General features: G+C 44.2%; 1 protein-coding gene and 1 long non-coding RNA gene across 2 annotated transcripts in view; one reads left to right on the top strand and one right to left on the bottom strand.

Moving 5' to 3' along the window:
- wdfy3 (WD repeat and FYVE domain containing 3) overlaps window positions 1-20,000 on the bottom strand; it is a 144,392-nt gene that overhangs the window by 91,035 nt on the left and 33,357 nt on the right. The window contains exons 5-13 of the mRNA XM_050051244.1: window positions 17,324-17,548; window positions 14,688-14,880; window positions 13,477-13,663; window positions 13,225-13,391; window positions 10,004-10,483; window positions 8,288-8,398; window positions 4,553-4,746; window positions 1,854-2,125; window positions 1,291-1,488 (exon numbers count right to left, since the gene is read on the bottom strand). Of these exons, the coding sequence (XP_049907201.1) occupies window positions 1,291-1,488; window positions 1,854-2,125; window positions 4,553-4,746; window positions 8,288-8,398; window positions 10,004-10,483; window positions 13,225-13,391; window positions 13,477-13,663; window positions 14,688-14,880; window positions 17,324-17,548 (2,027 nt within the window). The remainder of the gene's footprint in view (window positions 1-1,290; window positions 1,489-1,853; window positions 2,126-4,552; window positions 4,747-8,287; window positions 8,399-10,003; window positions 10,484-13,224; window positions 13,392-13,476; window positions 13,664-14,687; window positions 14,881-17,323; window positions 17,549-20,000) is intronic.
- LOC126394435 (uncharacterized) overlaps window positions 1-20,000 on the top strand; it is a 310,194-nt gene that overhangs the window by 279,656 nt on the left and 10,538 nt on the right. The gene's annotated exons all lie outside the window — the stretch shown is intronic.

The following is a 20,000-nucleotide window of genomic DNA, read 5'->3' as shown; positions in this document are numbered from 1 at the left end:
TCACAGTGACCTTGACCGCTGACCTACAACCAGCAAAATCTAATCAGCTCATCTCTGAGTCGTGACGTTCGTGCCAAATTTAACGGAATGGACAGAAGTTTGACTTAAGCAAACTTATTATGCTTTTCCTTAATTTCTATCTTATATATGTCACAACGTTGGACTGTCATATTAAAGTTGCCAAAATTCTTAATAATGAGGTAAACCTATGTGACGTTATCCATGCGAGCAAAAACGTCAGGCTTCACACCATTCTGAATACTGTGTTTCCAACCTTTTTCTTTTTTTTTAAACTACTTTGGCTACAAGCTAGCGTCAGCTTGTGACACATAATTTTATATAGTCATTCGCCCCAAAAGTTACTGTAAGTGTTTACATTACGTAGTCTACAGTACCACATGTAGCATCTTGCTAGGTTGTTCATTTCTCCCCAGTTTCTTATCATATTCCTGCTGGAACATGGCCGGTTGAGTTGAGAGGCTTTTATTAGTGATTATTCACGGTAGAAAAGTGCTGCTATTTTCTGATACAGTCATTCCACCACCTGTAATGACAGAGATGTCGATATGTGGAAGACCCACAAACGCTGACTAATTGGAGCAGACTGGGCTTTTTCAGAAGGGAGAGCTTAAAGAGACCATTTTAGACACAGGATAAATACAGTGTTTTTTGAACAATAAAGCATGTAAACATGTTCCCGTGGAAACCTATGACACAAGTATGAACCTGAAAATGAGCATAGTAGTAGAAGAGGATTGTAGAAAAACATGAGATCTACAGAAACGTTCTTGAGGAACGTGGCTGCAATCTGCTGAACATTAAAAGTCTCCAACACTTTCTTTGACATTGAGAACTCACTGATCTCAATGTTAAATAATCACTCAGTAGTGATAAACACTCATAGAAGTGTTGACTTATTTAACCACCAACAGTAAATGAACAACTTGTTGATAGTGTGTTGACAACAATCCTTAATTATTGATTAGCTCATGGTTGGACCACAGGCAGAGAGATGCATTTGACCCTTCCGGCCTGATTTATGGCGCAACACATGCATCACTGACAGGCTCTTAACTCACACAAAACTCAAGTACACAATATCTGCTGGCTGTTGTGTGAACAGAGGGGACTGAACTCCTACTGTAGATGGTTGTATCATGGCATTTGGCTCCAGGATAACACTACAGAACAAACATAGTGTGTTTTATTCTTTGCAGAACCGAATCTCACACTTTGTGCTTCATAAACAAGTGTCACTGCTAAAACCTGGGGTTTGAGTAATCCACTGACCTGTCAAAGGAGTCGGTGGCCATCTTGTACAGGTAGATGAAGAGCTTGCTGCAGTGTTTGAGCGTGGGACACACGCTGTCTCCTGCGCAACCTCCAGGAGCAGCCTCGTCCTCCAGCAGCCTCTGGAAAGGCTGAGCGTTGGAGGGGAAGACGCTTGTGGGACCAAGCTTCTTAGTGTCTGAGAAACAGCCCAGCAGCCTGTTGGAGAGCAGACAGAGGGATACATGAGTGAAGTTTGGTTTTTAAAAGGGGCAATTTCACCACGTAACACTACAGGCAGAAAACGTAGGAAAATACTGCTTAAATTCTGCCTTTGTTTGCTTCCTAATTGGTGTTTGTCCCACTGCAGGAAAAGTGCAATTATTTGAGACACTTTCTTTGTGCCGTTAATCAAGCCTTTATTTTTCCAGGTGATAGTTCCCAGTGGCAGACAGGATAGCTTAGTGAAAGCAAGGTGTACAGGGAACCAGTCTAAACACTGGTGGTGTCATTATTCTATATCAATTACAGTTAGCAATCAAAAACTCCTCGGGCATCACTAGTCCTGGGAGAGTAGACCTTACCTGACAGCATCTGCCAGCTTCTCATACTGGATCTCTGTGCGGAAGAAGTGCGAGTTGGCCGGCTCGTAGCGCATGGCGGCGGTGAGTGTGCAGAAGACGGTGTGCAGAAGCTCAAAGACCTGGTTCTGGTTGACGCGCTCCCAGCCGTGTCGAGGCGGCTGGCACAGCGAGCGCTCCATGGCAACCAGCAGAGAGGTGACGTAGACAAAGCCGCCCACCTTGCGGAACACGGTCCGGGTGCGGTGACTCTCACGCAACACCGCCAACAAAGCCTGAAGAGGAAGAAGAGAAACAAATTACTGATTTATTCAACATTTCTAAAGTTTGAATTCTTTAACTGACATTAAAAACATTATGTGTTTTTGTTATCACATAATTTATTCTGAAGATGTCACACACACTGTGTTTCACTTTCTCTGCATCATTTTATACAGACTTTACTTGACTTGCTTTTTTTAAATTTCGTTACTCAATTATTCTCTCCCGTGTTGAGTTTTCAAGTCATTTGGTTTTTGTCACCTCATTCAGTCTTCCTCTCATTCTTCTTCTGTGGTGAAACATATTCATGAGCCCCCCTGGGTTTTCTTTGTCTCACTGCACTGACTGGATTTTTTTCCCCACATTTTCATGGTTCGCATTTGCAAGTACCCTAAACTGAAACATCAAACTGTAACCTAGATATGAGTGTGGGGACCGAAAAACAGCCCGAGAGCACAGAGTGACTGTGACAGGCAAAGTTTTTAATTAGCAACTGAAAAGTGGGGAAAACGTCTGGGATCGGCTACAGATGACGCTTTTGAGTGACACATGTGAAGTGAAGTGCAGGCACATGTCACGGAGAACGGGGCTCAGAACCACTGGGGGCGTTTTAATTTTTTAACTATTTCAATCCTGTTTCTGAAGGAGTGTGTTTCAAACTTCTGTTGTTGGAGTGACAGGACCAAAATATATGTTGTATGACAAGATGAGTTATTATTTCTGAACATGTATGTGTGCCACATGCTTTTCCAGACAACACAATCAGAGCATTATCAGTGTGTTCCCATGGTGATGCCACTTAGACCGCCTCATTAGTTGGTTACATCCTACATAGGGCTGCCCCCTGATAGTTGACCAAATGTTAGGCGACGAGAAGGGTCATCAATAACATGTCGGGCAGGAAATCCAAAGTGTGGGATCATTTTGAGAAGGTGAAGGATGAACCCAAGGTGATATGTAAACTCATCTTCATTGGTCGACTACAAACATGACGTATCATCTGAAACATGGAAGTAGCTACATGCCCATTAGCCCACAGCGTCATTAACAGGCGGCTCGCTCAGTGTGTGACGTGCACTTGGAGATAAAATATAGGCCTATATTAATGAAGGTTCATTAGTACGGTTTTGTATTTCTCTGTAATGTAGCACAGTGTTAACAATGTTACTGATACTATTCTTTCTCACACCTTCAACTCAAACCACCAAAATATATAATTTAATCATTACATTCATATCGTAAACATACGAGCGACTAGTCGACTAATGGCTCTAACTGATGACTATTGATCAACTAGGAAAATTCTTAGTCAGTGCAGGCTAAAGCTTAAGTTTACTGTGCCACCCTTTTTACACAGCATACTATAAGGAGCAGCCCCTTGATTCATCCGAGAGAGTAGAAGAGTGAATAAAAGGGAAGTTAAAACAGAGATATGTTGCACAGCTGAGCCAGCTGTTTCCTGCTGCATTTAAATACTGCCCAACTCAGCACAGTGTTCTTTTAAAACCAATCACAGGATGTTGACTACATCCTCTTCCTGCTGGGAAATTACCACCAGGCTCCACTATGTGCTGGTAAAATTTAGGCTCGGGCTGGTAACTTCAGCAGCCATGTGGAGGCCTGGAGGATGCAACATATCAGGATTGCCCTTCTGAGAGATTACAGGGTTAAATGTGAACTTTCACGAAGCTAATCAGCTTAAATATTGAGATCTATTTGTGAGTCTGCAGTGTGTTACTGTCAGCGGTACATAAACCCTGATGACGAGCGAGGAGAAGATGATTTTACTCAAACTGGATTTGATGTAAGTTCTTTGCCGTCTTTAGGTTTTTTTGAGGGTGATAATTAAAATCCCTGATTAGTGACACAGGAGCAAAATGCTGACGGGTTAATCCGGCCGAAGCCTTCTGAAGGCGTGAGAATTACCTCGTCTGAAGAAGTGGAATCTGAAAATGCAATTATGCTCCAGAAAATGAGCCGCCACGGTCTCATCCTGTGTGTGTGTGTGTGTGTGTGTGTGTGTGTGTGTGTGTGTGTGTGTGTGTGTGTGTGTGTGTGTATATGCTTTTATATGCACCTTACACTTAGTGCCCCTGGATTGAAGCAATAACTGTACACAGGGCTTCAAATGAATATTGATTTTTAGAATTACAGACTTTTCCTTTCCTCTGTGTTCTCACTGAAACTGAAGGGTTTGTTGGTGATGACATCATCTTTCTGAAATCCTTTTTAGCTACACTACAGTAAAAAACTCACCAAATTTGAGTTGACAGATTCTTTCAAATCAAAGCAGCTGTATGTTTCCAGATAAAACTTAAAGTAAAATAATACTGTGAGACAAAACCTATGGTAGATATTAAGTATTAGGTAAATATATACATTTTAAAGTATGTGAATGATAGAGTGTGTGTGACAGAGACAGTCTGTGTGTGTGTTGTTACCCGCAGTATGTCAGTCTTCAGCTGTAGCTCACTGGACGGTGCGGAGTGCATGAGGCCCAGCAGTGTTCCCATATCGTCATCTCCACTGGGCGACAGGACGAGCTGCTGGATGATGAGGAGGGCGTGTTCCCGACACTGACGGTACTTCACAATGTTGTGAACGCAACGAGCACCGCCAAACTCCCTGAACAGAGCTGGAAGACATGAAAAAAAGGGCAGAAATTTAGTCTTTGCACATCATAAAGGGATAGTTCGGAGTTTTTTAACTGGGCTTGTATGAGATAGTCAGTGTAGAGTAATGTCACAGAAGCTAAGCAATGCACTGCTGTGGACGAGGGCAGCAGCAAAACTTGTATTAGCTTATTTCGGTTTAAGTATACGCTATATTTAGAGTAATTTCACCACTTCTACCTTGCTGTGAGATAACCCTTTCCAACAGGGAACTGAAGACGTTATCTATCCTCTTGTCAAAGCCACCAGACTCCTTAAACGAAAAGTAATTTTACCCTGCAGAACACTGGAGCTGCTGGTCTACTGCTGCCTCCACTGGTTAGCCTGTGTTACCATGTGTTACCAAGTGTTATCAAGCTTGGACCGTTACCCACCAACAGTCCAAAACACAAAGATATTTCATTTCCAGTCATATAAAGCAAATCCTCACATCAGAACCTGCAACCACTGAAAGTTTGGTGTTTTAAATCAATTTATATTTCTGTAGAATTTATTTATGAATCTAAGATGCTTAGATCAACAGTGGAGACGTTTCTTGGGGTGCTTTCACACCGAACCTGTTTGGTTCAGTTAGAATGAACTCAGGTCCGTTTGCAGAGTTAGTACGATTGATTTGGGCTCGTGTGAAAGCTGTCAATTGATCGCTGATGCGGACCAAACAAACGAACTGAGCCCGCTCGAAAACATGGGTCTTGGTCCGCATTTTTCACTCTGGTGCGACCAAACAAACCGCACTACAAGTGTGAAAATACCCTTACTCTGCAGTAAAGGTTTGGGAAGTTTCCATGGACATTTTTAAAGTATGTTGACATGTATTTTGCTGTAACTCTCGTTTATAACTTCCGTTATGTGTGTCAGGAACCCAAGCTGGTTCCAGCTGCTGTTCTACACAAAGGGCACCTCTCAAGCCTTTAGACTGTCACCGACAGAGTTTCAGCGGCTCATGCCTTTAATTAAAGCAAAGCTGAAACTTTTAAGCACCTCTGAATGTTTTAAGGTCAGACTGACGAGGCTTTTGCTGTCAGGGTGTCTTTAACCAATTAGCTGATCAACTGGTTTTTAGGGCCTTTAATGCCATTTTGTAAGGTGAGACAGACTTTAAGGTGAAACTTTCATCTTTGCTGTTCTGGCACTTGTTGTACGCTTGACTGTGTAGTAGGTGGATACTTATTTTAGACCGTCACATGGTTTATTTTCATTGGAGTTTTTGTGCCATTCAAACTGAAGGTCTGAGCCTCGTCATTGTGTTTCATCATGTGGATGTTGTAAAGGCAATTAACAATGTTAGAGTGATTAAAAATTGGTTGCTCGTGATGTCGGCGATCTTATCTGAGGAAACCAAATTTAAAAATTCAATCTGTATGCTGATGGGCTGATGGCGACTCTGACCATGAGCTGCTGCGCTGAATTTCTTTCTCCTTCTTTGCACTAATTGCCTCTCGAGATAAGACTGCGAGCTGAGAGCCTCATGCATAGAATGTAATGTAATCAATGTGTCGGAGAGGAGGGCGACAAACATCACACACATCATCCCGATTTACTGACGAAAGCAACCAGTCATGTTCAAGGTCAAAAAAAGATCCGTGCTGTCGGTGTGCAGGCTGTTTTTCTTTGTGACTCATCGCATTTCTACAGCTGACTGAGCCACATATACACACACACACGTGGAGGGTCAAAAAGAGACCAAGCGAGAGGGTGGTTTAAGGAAATGTAATAAGATACTTTATTGATCCCTGGAGGGAAATTGTCCTCCCTCTCCATCTCAACAAAGAGGTCAAAGGTCAAGGCTCAGCGGCCATGGAGATGGTCAAGGACTCTTCACTGAGGTGGATACATGCAGACACAAATGGGCGTCTGGACTTTTACTGGCATTCAAGGTTGAATTTGACGCAAATCATTAAAGCCCGAGTTGTACAATTTGTGTGTCATCAGTAATTCTGAGGGCTCCAATAATGTGTGTCTTTCAGCACAACAAAGTTTTCTGCTGCAGCTGCACTGTGGCTTTGTGTTCGGTTTTAACAGCCTGTAATCCAGTGTACTGGAGTTTTCATGTGCCTTTCTCTACTGTGGGAAAATTTTGCATGATCCAACGTTACAGAGACAGAAAGATGAGGAAACACCCTTTAAAGTGACGTCAGTGTCCTTTAAAGAGTAACTCTAATGGGGCCCAAAAATCCGGCCCTGACCCAACATGAGCCCACACAGTTTCTGTCCAAGCTTGACTGAAGCTCAACCCACAGCAGCAGTTTTAGGCCCCAGCCCAATTAAAAACACTAATTTCTGCTGTAAAATACACATATTATGTTTTATAAATGGGGTGGAACTGTGGTGCAGTGGTTAGCATTGTTGCCTCACAGCAAGAGGGTTACTGGCTCGTTATCTCGGGGCAGTTTGCATGTTCTCCCCGTGTCAGCGTGGGTTTCCTCCAGGTGCTCCAGCTTCCTCCCACAGTCCAAAGACATGCAGGTTAACTGGTGACTCTAAATTGTCCGTAGGTGTGAATGTGAGTGTGAATGGTTGTCTGTCTCTATGTGTCAGCCCTGTGATAGTCTGGTGACCTGTCCAGGGTGTACCCTGCCTCTCACCCAGTGTCAGCTGGGATAGGCTCCAGTGTCCACCACGACCTCTCACAGGATAAGCGGTTAAAAGGAATGAAAGAATTGTATATATCATACATTTTTAAGATTAATACATTTATTACAAGCTGGGGAGGCAAAAGCGAACACTGCAAACCAAGTCACCTTGCAGCCCCCCATCTTTCTCTTTCTCTCGTTTTGTCCTTCTCTAGCATGTACTTTCCTTCTCTCCCTTCTCCACTAGATTGCTCCATCAGTTTCCCTCGCTTAGTTGCAGTCCTCCCTTCTTTCTCTCTTGATTCAGTCCATTAAAACTCCTTATATTTACGCAGGAGGACCGCCAGTTTCATTTAAAAAAACACACACAGGTAAATTGTTGAAAATCCGACCTTGTCCAAGCCTGGGGGAATAATGAGAAATTACAGCCTGGCTCGACCTGAACCCAGTGGATGGATCAGGTCGGGCCCGGTCAGAAGTGCCGGCCCATGGAATAGGCGGTATAGACGAATGCTAAGGGTGTTGTCATCCAAAGTAAATTATAACGTTCTTGACAGGTGCCATGGGAAGGCTCACCCAGGGCTCCAAATGTGGTAGGGCTGCCACCATCAGTGAGGTTTAGGCAGAGAATCAGAACTGTACTTTAAAGCTCGTTTGTTGTTGTCCTTATTAATTGGAGTAAAACTTTAACAAAGGTCTGACATTATAATTAAAAAGGGCACCTGAAAGTTAATTATTCAGCAGCATAAAGTCCTGCTGTGTCTCCTTATTTGTATTAATCTATAAGAAAGATCATTACTGTCGTCACTTAATTACAAAATAGCCTGTGTCTGGATTTATTACAAAATTTACGAGTTTTTTGACACCATCAATCATCCTGTATATGGCATAATGTGCACGTGCCTGAAAGTGTGTGTATATGTGTGTTTACCTGCATTAGTGTTGGTGGTGTTGGAGCCCTGCAGGAGCACAGTCAGTGTCTCCATCACCAGCCAGGCCAACTGCTTCTGCTCCTCTGCTACGGTGTTGTTTTTACAGTCAGCTGAGGATAGAGAGAGAAGGGAGGTCAGCATTAGACATCATCATGAAAGCATTAAATACAAACACTGAGCTGATAACACCAATGATATAATGAAGGGCATCTGCTTTAACACACAGCATTAACACAACAAGAAAACAGGATTTAATTTTCTGACAACTGTATTTTCAAAAATGTACATTTTTGTCTTTAATGGGTCTATAATCGGTTTTTGATTCAGCTCAGTGCACCTAAGGTAACGACCTGCAGTTGTGATTTTTATTTAGTCCTGGATTTTACACTGTATGGTGCCAGTTTTTGGAATATCCAAAAATATATACCACATTTTCACTGCCTGAATCAACGTAATTCAAATTTTGAAAGTTGAAATAAATTGCCACCTTTATTGTGGTAGTCTGTAAATAACGTGACGTCATGTCTGTTTCAAGAAAGACAAAGCTGGCAGACAGCTTGAGAACATGGACCTTTTTGTTGCTCGAATAGCAACCCAAATTTAGCCGGCCAAGCGTAAAATCAGGCCAAAACAGCAAACTTTCTGTTGCTGCCTTAACACAGACCAGACCCAGGACCCCTGTGAACCACTGGCTGAATTCTAGTTGCGACAGCCACTACTGAAGCTCAGTGTCCAGAGCTCCTGCCTGTTCTCCTGCTGGTAAATAGTCTCCTAGCAGCGTAGGGCGAGGTGGAGATACAGCAGCGTGCATGAGCTAGCTAATTCTTTTCTCATGTGTAGTCTGATAAACAAAGACAGACAGAGTGGGACGAGGGGCTGAGCTCAGTGTGCTGTGCACACCTCTACAATACAATTTTACCCTTTTCAAATACTAACAAGAAAAAGAAAAGAAAAGAAAAGAAAAACAATAAATAAACTTTAGGGTCAACACCAGTCAGAGTGTTGATGTAAACAGCCATGTTTTTTGAATAAAGGCTTTTTAACTTTATTCAACTGCATTCATTCCTGCTCCTCACATGACTGCCCGAAGTTCATTTTTACTTTCCAATAAATACTGATATTGTGGCAGACTCCACAAATAAATCACTGAATGGGAAACACCGCGGAGAGAGCTGAATGTAGCACTTCAAGTCTAATTTAAAAAGTAACAAATATAATACCTTTTATAGTGCAAGGTCAAAATTTGCTCTACAGGAATAAAGTTGTAAAACAGTTGTAAAAACAGTTACTAGTTCATTTACCACTTTTGCTCGCAGTATGTGATGCTAAAATAAAAGTCAGAGAGTGGGTCTGCTCCATTTAAGTGCACCAGTACACCGCTGAACACGTAACAGCAATAATAAACTAATAAACGATACAATACGATCTTGTCTCAGCTCTATGAACTTTGCAGTTATCAGGATCTTCTTTGAGTTTTGTGAGGTTTTACAGCTTTACATTACATTTAATCTTTGGTCAATGATCAGCACTTTCAGTTTGGATCAATAAAATTTTCTTTGGGCTACTACTGCTGTGGCAAGTGACCCAAGTTCCTGTCCTGTCTGTAGGCCTCTTGAAGAGAAGTTCTTACAAATAAAATCAAGGAGGCATCATTAATGCTGCAGCCATCTTCAGTACTCAAAACAGCAGGATGGACCATCAAAGAAGCGCCTCACCTTGGTCATTATTGTGTGGTTGCTGCTGCGTGGCCGGGTCTTTGAGCAAGGCAGCGTACTTGTGCAGCAGGTTGACCAGCACCTCCAGCAGGCCGACCTCCCGCAGCACGTCGCTGAACACCGGATCGTGCCTGGCGAGCTTCAGCAGCGTCCGGACGGCCGTGATGCTGCAGGCGTGCGACGTGCTGGACTTGAGCAGCACGCTGACACTGAACAGCTCTTTGCACGGCACGTAGTTGAGGCTGAAGACGACAAACTCCAGCAGCTCAAAGTACTTGGCCTGAGACTCGGGGAGCTTGGCCACACGCTCTGCAAACTGTGACAGGGTGTGCTGCGACTCCAGGATGAAGTAGTTGGCCGGCTCGGCCGAGTAGATGTTTCCGATGGCGTCCAGGAGCATTGAGGCCAGACGGCTTGTTTTAGCCCTCAGGAAGGCGTTCTGAAGCACCGAAAAGGCCTGGATGTTACGCACTGTGTGGCCTAGAAGACAAGAGGTGACAAATAAAGAAGGAGGTAAGTGTTTGTGACAAAACTAATCTGTAATGATCCTACTTGAGGCTCTAAATGTAGCAGCAAATAATAACTAACATTTACAGAGCGGGCAGATGGAGGCCGATGACGTTTACATTTCTCAGACCTGCTGCTGGCCTTAATCCAGCAGCACAGAATATGCTTTCTTGGCCTTGAAACCTTCCTGAACTGAGAGCAGATATCTGAGACCACTCCTGATGTGACATAAGATGACACCAAAATGCCTCCAAGGTGCATGACAGAGACGTAACTTCAGGAGGAGTGACACTGAGAACAATGATGTTGTGCAAAAGTGCACTGCTGACATGGAGGGGAGTTATGTATCTTTTCATGGCTTTTCACAATATTTGGTGCAGTATTTATTGTGAGGAAACCCAAAACCCTGTTACAGGCTTTAACCTGCAAGGCAAACAAAAAGATGCTCTAATTTTCTTTAACAGGACAGCGTTAGTGAGCCAGGAGGTGGTCGAACCATATGGAGTTTCAGGATAAATTATTTTATTTTAAAGCGATCATTTTTAACTTTTGTGGCAAATATGGAAGCTGAAAAATTGTCATGAAACATGCTATACCCCCATACTTATGTCATACAAGTTAATGTCGGCATTTCTCTCTTTTTTAATTCATTTTTTAATATATTTATTTTTAAATATATCGGCTGAGCTGAAATGTTAGCTAGCTCAGTGGTGCTAGGTGAGCTAGCCACTTGGCCACTCACACCATAACAATCTAAACTGATAACTAGCACCACAGGTGAGAGGAAAAATATGTATTTTTGAATTTGAAGTGAACTGTCCCTTAAAGTCTCACGTGTTAATAAAAAAACTATGGTTGCATGATCTTAACTGAGGATGGAAAGATGGAGAAAGGATGAAATATGAGAGCGTGAAGAAGGTTATCCATGAACTCCACCACGCACGTAATCTGACCTCCATTTTGGGGTTGAGTATCTAACATAAAACCACAGGCTGTGACTCACACACGCAGGAACACATACACGAAAAGTGACACTGACATGTGTCACCACACACACCAAAACACACACAGCCGTTAAGTGAATGTGGCGGGCTAATTAGGCGTGTAAGCGGACCCTCACACCATGATGGCTTCTGGTAATGACTTTGCACACAGCTGGAGCTGTCATTAGGTGGGTAAACACCAGTGTGTGTTTGTGTCTGTGTGTCTGTGCGCTGATGTGTGTGTGAGTAGCAAAATAGGCAGCAGAGCCCGGTGGTGTTGGTGCTGGGGTGTACGAGGTTAGAGAGCTGACAGTTTGTGTGTTTGAGCCTGCGTGTGTGTGTGTGTGTGTGTGTTTTGAGCAGGGAGCTGGCAACAGTGTTTTACCATGGGGCAGAGGTGACAGGCCAAGTTATAACACCGTACGGCTCCTGGAAGTGTTAAAATCTTTCACGTGGAAACATTTCATCATGTGTGATTTCAACACAAGCAAAGCCAGAATGAAAAATAACCTGAACGAGGAAAAATTAACAGAGAAAAATGTCATATTTGTGATTTATAATGGCGTAAAACAAATGATGAGTAGGGCAGAATTTATACTTCTGCCTCAAACTGACGCTGTAATTTTTAATTCTTTTTAAAAATACATTAAAGTGCTGTATATTTGTTGGGGTCTTTTTTCAGCCACTGATTTGTGGGCAGATGAGGACCAAACCAGGGATGTTGTACGGTAATAAAACCGTTAAAATACTGTGTCACTTGCCCTTATGTCAACAATATCGCAGGCACTTCCTTTTGTTATTTATTGTTTGATTTCATGCAGTTATAAGGAGCATGAGGGCATTATAATTCTCTTAGATGTGAGGTAGATCTGCCTGCCTGTTTCTTCGATGACAAACTGTAAAATGAAGACAGAAGGTCAGGGAGACAGGCTGCAGAAGAAGTGTGGCTCGAGACAATCCTCTAACCCACTAAAACATCTCTGGACTCCAGAGAGCTCATTTGTATGCAGCAGGCTTCAGGCATTCATCTCCAGCAGTGTGACAGGCGGCGGAGTTGCCATGGTGTCTGTCAACAGGTTAAGCTTACTGGAATCAGCCAAGCATCAAAGTCATTTCAGGGATTAAGATCTGAGGGAGAGATACGGCGGCCGGGGTATACATGAAAACTTTTCCACAAGTAATTCCTCTCTTGTTTCAGGGCTTCGGGCAAACCGAGTTGGTGGGATTGTGCAGATTTAAGAAGCGAGCCTGTGATCAGAAAATCACTGGGCTGTGTCCTGGAGGGAGGGGGGGGGGGGGGGGGAGAGGGGGGGGGGGGGGGGGGGGGGAGAACGTCTTTACTCCTTTAACTTAAACTGTAAAAATGTCCCTGAGTCCTTCTTTGGACGACAATGGATGATACTTTTAGTAAAGTGAGGCGCTTTACCTTAATTGCCTATTGTCTTTACACAGAATGTAAATTAGAAATGAAAAGAAAGTGTCTGCAACAGACAGAGATGACGCAATGTTTGGTTTCATTATGTCTGGGACGAAATGTTTTCGGCTAAATAGAAGACACTGATCAAGGTCAGATACCTTTCAATCATCATGTCATTGAACGTTTCTCTGTGTTACCAGGTAATCAATTCTGTGACCGACCATCACATGTCAAGTCTGCCCCAGTATCGAAGAACATAATCAGTGCATCAATGTGTTTTTAACTATAAACTCTAGCTGCTGCCATTAACTCACCTTTCCCAGAAGATTGGGGGAGAACAAAGCCAGGCAGCAGGAAGGGGGCTCCGGTGGTCAGGCCGGCAGGTTTCAGCTCCGTCACCCCGTATGTGGTCAGACAGGTGACCAAGTTTACCAGGTCCTTCAGTGCGTCTTTCGATTCATCCTCCTTGGCCTGTTCCAGTCTGGACACAAACAGAGAAGTGTGTATACATGATCACACAACGCACTCAAGGATCACAGCTGTGAGCTGTAGGAGTGAAGCTGTACCTGAGCATGAGGTCGCAGAGGAAGGCGTAACCCTGGCACATTCGGAAATCGTCCAGCAGAGTCTGTGACACGTCGCTGGAGTCTTTAAGGAAGCAGGAGAGGCCGGCGAACATCTCGACAATCTCCAGCGGTGACAGATCGTCCGACTGCTGCATGTTCTGAACACACGTGGCCAGGCATTCCTTCTCTGTGAAGACAGAGAGGAGCACAGGGTGAGCTGATGCAATGAGTTTGGAGGAACTTCCTGTTGGCTGTGTTCTCTTTTATTCTTTATATTGAAGGAAATATTTTAAAACTGCATCATGACATTTGGCAAACACAAAGTGTTGTGTGATCAGCTGAAAAGCAGACCAGCTTTAATTATTAAGCATATTTGCTCGAGGCTCACTTTGATCATGGGTGTACAAAAATAAAAAGCACAGGTGGAAATATTACGCAGCTCTGACACATGCAGGAGAACATCATTCTCTGTGTGCACGTCCAGTAGTTCAATGCTGTTTAGCTGAACGCCAAATTCATTCAGTCAACTTCAAGAAGATGAAACTTTTGTTAAATGATTCTGGATCCAACGAACAATGCTGCAAAAACATTTTTTTTTCAACTTCGGAGTTTTGGTAAAAATTAGTTGTCTTATGAACTCAAGAGTAATGGATGGCTCTACGGTCAAGGTTTCTTTTTTCCAGTTAACTCAAACAAACAGATTAATGTGTATATTTTTACAAGGCATAACACATTTTGCCTCGACACTTGAAATGAATTTGTTGTGCAAAAACAAATTATGCAACCCTCTAGAGGTCCACAAAGTTTCATTTGCCAACATGACAAACTGTAAACTCTCCTGATTAATTTGAGCTTTAAAAATGTCAGAAAACAAACTCTTTTATTTGCTTTGCCAGTTTTCTCACTGTGTGTTGCTAAGTTTCATGCCTTACATGCACTTCCTTGTTGGATCTGCAGATTCAAGTTTAAAGCTCCTCTTTGTGGATTAAACTGCATTTTCTGATTTTTCTTGTGACTGAATGCATGTCAGATAAACTGCAGATGTGGTTTGCATAACTGGATCTTTATCTAGGCGGGGTTGTAACTACAGATACTTAATTTGTTCAACGACAATTAAAGCATCCGGGATGCATGTTGATAGTGTGTGTGAGTGACTAATAAACTCCAACTCGTACACAGATGCCTGACACATAATGAACATGTGTGTATACCATGTATGTATTTGACCACGTTGACGCTGAGGCCGTGTCGGGAGATGGTGGTGAGCACCTCCCCAGCGCTCCTCCTCCAGGGCAGGTTGTGGGGGGGGCACCAGGAGGTGATGGCACTGAACAGCAGCTGGAGGTCGTCCTTTTGGGCCAGCTCCTCCGCCGGAGACACAAAGGTGCATAGCTTCACCAGGATCTGCAAGGAGACAAAAGCAGGGATGTGGTGCTATTTGTTTGAGTACTGTAGCACACCTGCAACACATGTGGACAGTTAAGTTGTGGTCCGTTTCCGTAACCACTGTTCCTAGTGAGTATTCATTTTTGTTATGCTAGGCCTGACAATAGACAGCAGGTTGTCAAACTGCCCCCGAGTCATCCTAAAATATGCCTGGAAACAGCCATCATGGAGGTGAAGCTCCTGGACCAACTGGTGGTACTCCCCATGATCCAGCCTCTTTTTTAGGGTCTCATGTACCCACACAGATCTCTGTTTATCTGCTGACAGCTTCTCACCCTCAACCAGAGCTACAGACAGTACCCTCTGCTTCAACATGTCAGCAACTACACACTAATTACTGGGAAATACATAAATAAATACAAATAAAATGAACACTGATTACACAGGAAGGTGAGGGGGTTCAGTGGGGCGTTCAGGGTGACAGCGACGTTCATGTCATACAGTAAACAAGCCTAGCCCCCAAAGTTAATGCATGCTAATGGCATATCATACATGTGCAACAACATTTTTTGCTGACACTAGGTATCAAACAAAAGCCAGAGACTGTGTCGTATTAGGTTGCTGTGAGCTGTAGATTCACCACCTCTAAAAAGCAGAAGGTATCTCAGAGCCTGACCGGGTTGAGCCTCTGTTCCTCCGGGCAGTTCACTCAGACTCACCCACGGTCTGGGTCCACAGCTACCTGTACCGGAGAGCAGCCTGATGGCGAGGAGCGTTCACTCTGCAGCTAAATCTGGGAACTGAAATGCCCCAGAGGAACACTGCACACTGACTGATAAAAAATAAAAATGACTGCTTGACTTAAGGATTCGAAGTAAACTGAGGGGTCTCCAACTGATGGTTCAAGTGTTTGACTTGAGTGCAGCCCTAGTGTTAAATTTATAAGCACTAGTCAACTATAACTACTACTGTTTTGCTGCCAACAGTTCTTTCAATTCTCTGTGCAGCTCAAAGGCTACTGCCGGCAGCTACCAGCAACTTTTAGGGTGGGGTGTTTTCTTACATGTTACTCAACACATGAGTTTACACTGTGAATCAATCAACAGGCCTCAAATGTCAGTGTGACAACTCTGACCATTCCATTTGTTTTTGTTTTCCCGATTATGGGAACTGCGAAAAGAGAAAGAAAAGTGTCGGACTGTTGTTCTGGCGTGCTCCTGCAGCACTACACCGCTGGCTGAAAGGGCAGGAAATTGACTCCAGCCAAAGGCATTGGTCCGAAAATGAGCTGATAAAACTACTGCTGGAAAAAACAGCCGCCTGCACAGTGAATCTCCAAGTCTTTCATCATGGAGACAGAACAGTGCTTGTTGCAAGTGCCTTTTGAACTGGCATCATTAATATGTGAAAATGCAGAAGATTCAGAGACTAAGGTCATAAAAACAGTAACAAATATCAGACAGATATTCCAAACATGGTTACACTAACAGTTCTATAGATCCTTTCATATCAGTGCACACGTAGATTTAAAGTTTCAAACTAAATCAATAACCATCTAATAATCTCCTGCTGCAGAGCAATGATTCCCCAGACAGTTTGCAAAACTTAGGTTTCTGCTGAATCAGCCACCAATGACTGAAATAAGCTTTTTCAAAAATGCCGCCTGCCTACTTTTGTTTATACAGAATGCGCCTTTTTCTGGGCAACGGGGGGCGTGAGCAAGTAACAAAACGTGTAGCTTGGCGTGTGACGTAAACAGTGACGTGGGAGGGAAGCCGCGGCTGGTCAGTCCTTCAGTGATTCTTTCATAAGTCGGCCTGTTCTTCACCGTCCCCGTCATCTGACGGTTAATGTCCTCTTCGTTTGCGAGGACAAGGAGGGCGCGCAATTCCTTGTCTCCCCAGTTGCTCATCTTTACAGTGTCTGTCAGGTTTGTGTTTCCCTCTTGCTACTAGCTGCTCGCTAATTCCTGCTATCAGCTGTTTCCTGTTTATCCACCGCCAGTGGGTCGCACGTGCGGCGTCATCAACAGCTCCTCCCACAAGTCTTCAACAGCCCCTCCCGTTGCAGATGACCACCTCGGTCTGTTTAAACTAAAAGGGTTCCGCAAATATGTCTACCCTACGAGGCGGAAAATTGGGCACCTCGGATCAACTCACCAATCCGGCTCTGTGTGTCTAAACGCTCACAGCTTGCCGGCAAAACGGCCCAACATTCGCGGAAAATCTGGCAGTGTAAAAGGGGCTTAAGATAGATAGAAGAACATAACTACTGCTGTCTGAGCCTGACACAACGTTAGGCCAGTAAAGAACTGCCATCGGTGAGTGTCATCCTATTTGCTGGTAGGCCAATGGCAGTGAACAAGGCGGATATCGGCAATAAATCGATGCATCCCTAGTGGAAATTTTTCTCGCTGTGGAATGGACCAGTTGCACATTAAACCATCAGGCTGTCTTCTTACCTGGACGAAGACTTTCTGGAGCAGCGCCCTGCGGTCAGCCAGGGGCAGCTCCTGCTGGGTGTGTCCCTGGCTTGGGATCTTCTCCTGGGTGGGTGGTGGCGGCGGCGGTGGCTGCTGGGTGGGGCCTGCTGGGGCCTCGGCCATGTGAGGCAGGTCGAAGAACAGGTAGAGGCATTTGACCAGCGTGGAGGGTACAGACATGGTCGTCATGCAGTCCACCGTTTTCTGGAGGAGGGAGACATGAGAGACGGGAAAGAAAAAACAAAACAGATTGTAAATCATAAATGAGAGATTCATTTTAGAAAAAAGCTCAGAAGGAAGTAAAAAGAATTGGGGGGGGGGCAAGATTGTGTGCACATGCATTAGCGTCATGACTCCACTGGAAGTGAAATGTTTAATCTCACCCATAAAGATGAAAAATGTTTTTGTTTTGATAAATGGGTATTTTTGTTGTTGTGTAATGATTCATGGTTGTGTTTCTGTGTGGCTGTGTGTAGCTGTGAGGGCTTTGTGTGTGTGTTTATTGTGTATCATTGTGTACGTGTGTGTGTGTGTGTGTGTGTGTGTGTGTGTGTGTGTCACCATGGAAAGCAAAATGACTGGAGAAAGAGATGGGGTTTGTGCTCACTGAGGCGAATGATTCAGATAATGAAACGCTGCCTCCTACACACACACACAGCAAAGAAGCTCACACTGACAAATTATCTTGTTCCTTCTTTCACTTACACACATGAGCTCTCATCTAAGACAATAACCACACACACACACACACACAGTGGCTGGTTGAGATGACCCTCCCATTTACTTCATCTCTGTCTGCACTACAGGGAGAAGGTGGACTCACGAGGATGAATAACGGAGCACAGCAGACACACACACACACACACACACACACACGCTAAGTCAGTCTCTCAGCTGATCGATGGAGAGATGGAGTGGGGGAGGGAGAGAAAAAAGACACTGACAGCGAAGGCAGGTCTACAGAGGAAGCTTTAGTTAATAGTGAGTCAGTATAATGGAAGGTACACCCAGCGAGTGAGGTCGAGAGTGTGGGTATGTGTGTGTGTGTTTACAGGCAGTGACAGACATATTGGCCCTGCTGCAGCTTTAAGGTCAAGGTTACTGGGAGCAGTCAATCACAGAAACAACCACAGGGGCAAAGACATTTTATTTTGTGAGTGTGAGTGTGTGTGAGAGAGACGGAGAGAAAGAGAAGTCTGTTTTACACTGCCTGAGTTGCTGGGGTCTGTTCACATGCTGTGTTTTTTGCGCCCTCAAATCCATTGTTTTCATGTAAATGCACGGCAGCCACTTTCAACACGTTATTTGAAAGGAACAGCCAATCACAGCCGGCAGGTATCTTTCCGTAAATATCAGTCTGTGCTAAATATGCAGGAGTTGTTGATCATTTTAGTGCAGGGCCACCCTGAGCTTTGCATCTGTCCCACAGACAGCAGTTTAGGCCCAATAATCACCAAGAAGAAGATCAGCTCTGCACTCAGGATTTCTGGTAAGAAGGCTATGATACACGGCTGGTTGTAGTCGCTTAGCAACCTCAGACGCAGCCTGCCTCCATCTACGCTCTTGAAAGCTGGCACAGAGTAGGCGCAACAGAAGCACCCAGAGCCCGACCTCACGTTTTTGAGGCAGTTAAAGATGCGTCATCTGTCACGGCACTTATTCCGCCTCACTGTTCTGTATGAAAGGCACAAACACAGGATGGGTAGATGGAGTTGTCTCGCCTTTGAGCCGACAGTGGAGGTAGTAACAGAGCCGAATAGACATTTGTGTAAAAAGCGTGAGCCGACAGGACAGGACGGGTGTTTTGACAACATGTTATGTGTGCCACCCTCCACCAGGAGATCAAAAAAGCAGTAAGCAGCAGTTAGCGGCTACCTCACAGACAAAGACCACCAGCTGAAAATGTCTGCAATCTGGGGAGACAATGAGGTCAGGAAGCTCCTTACCCTCTGAGCAGAGGACGAGATCAGCTGCCTTAAAACAGAGACGGCAAGTAATTGTTATTGCCATGTTATGCCGTTGCTACTGTTTAGAAAGAGCTGCCCGATGTGTATATGTAACACCAGAGGCCAGCGCTTTTGTAAGCCTCAGTTATGTTTCCTGCACGGACATGAGCTGACACAGGATCGTGACAAGGACGCCCAGGTCTTCAATATCTTAATGTGGTTTCTCTGTAAAGCAAACCTATATTGTCCCAGCAAATGACTCATTTCACTATTGAGATTTGATTCATTCGATCTGTTAACATTTGGAAAGCCCAGAAGAGCCGCATGATTAAATATTTTTTTCCCCCCATTCAAGTTAGCAGAGGGCTAAACCGGAAGTTAGTCGCTTGGCTGCCTGAAGTCTCTAATGCACTTGCTCTATGAGCCCAAAGATGCAGGTGATCTGGGTAATTTCATGCCACTGAAGTCAAGCTTTTTTTAGCTTCCTGCGCCACTGAGTAATTGACCTTTCACTAAGCCCCGCCCCTTTGTGATAGTCCAACAATCAGTCGCAGTAAGCATGGAGCCCACACTGTAACTAACTGCACTCCCTGAAGAAATATTATCATATTTTTGGAAACAGTGATTCCAGAGAGAAGCAGACAGAGGGGTCTACAGTCTGTGTTTGAAGGATATATCCAGGATGTCAAACTGACTCAGCAGCAACAACA

The sequence above is a fragment of the Epinephelus moara genome, chromosome 8 (genome assembly GCF_006386435.1).
Source record: "Epinephelus moara isolate mb chromosome 8, YSFRI_EMoa_1.0, whole genome shotgun sequence".
In the NCBI taxonomy this organism is placed as follows: domain Eukaryota; kingdom Metazoa; phylum Chordata; class Actinopteri; order Perciformes; family Serranidae; genus Epinephelus; species Epinephelus moara.
Note: the sequence above shows the minus strand (reverse complement) of the source record. Positions and strands in the feature narration are given on the sequence as shown.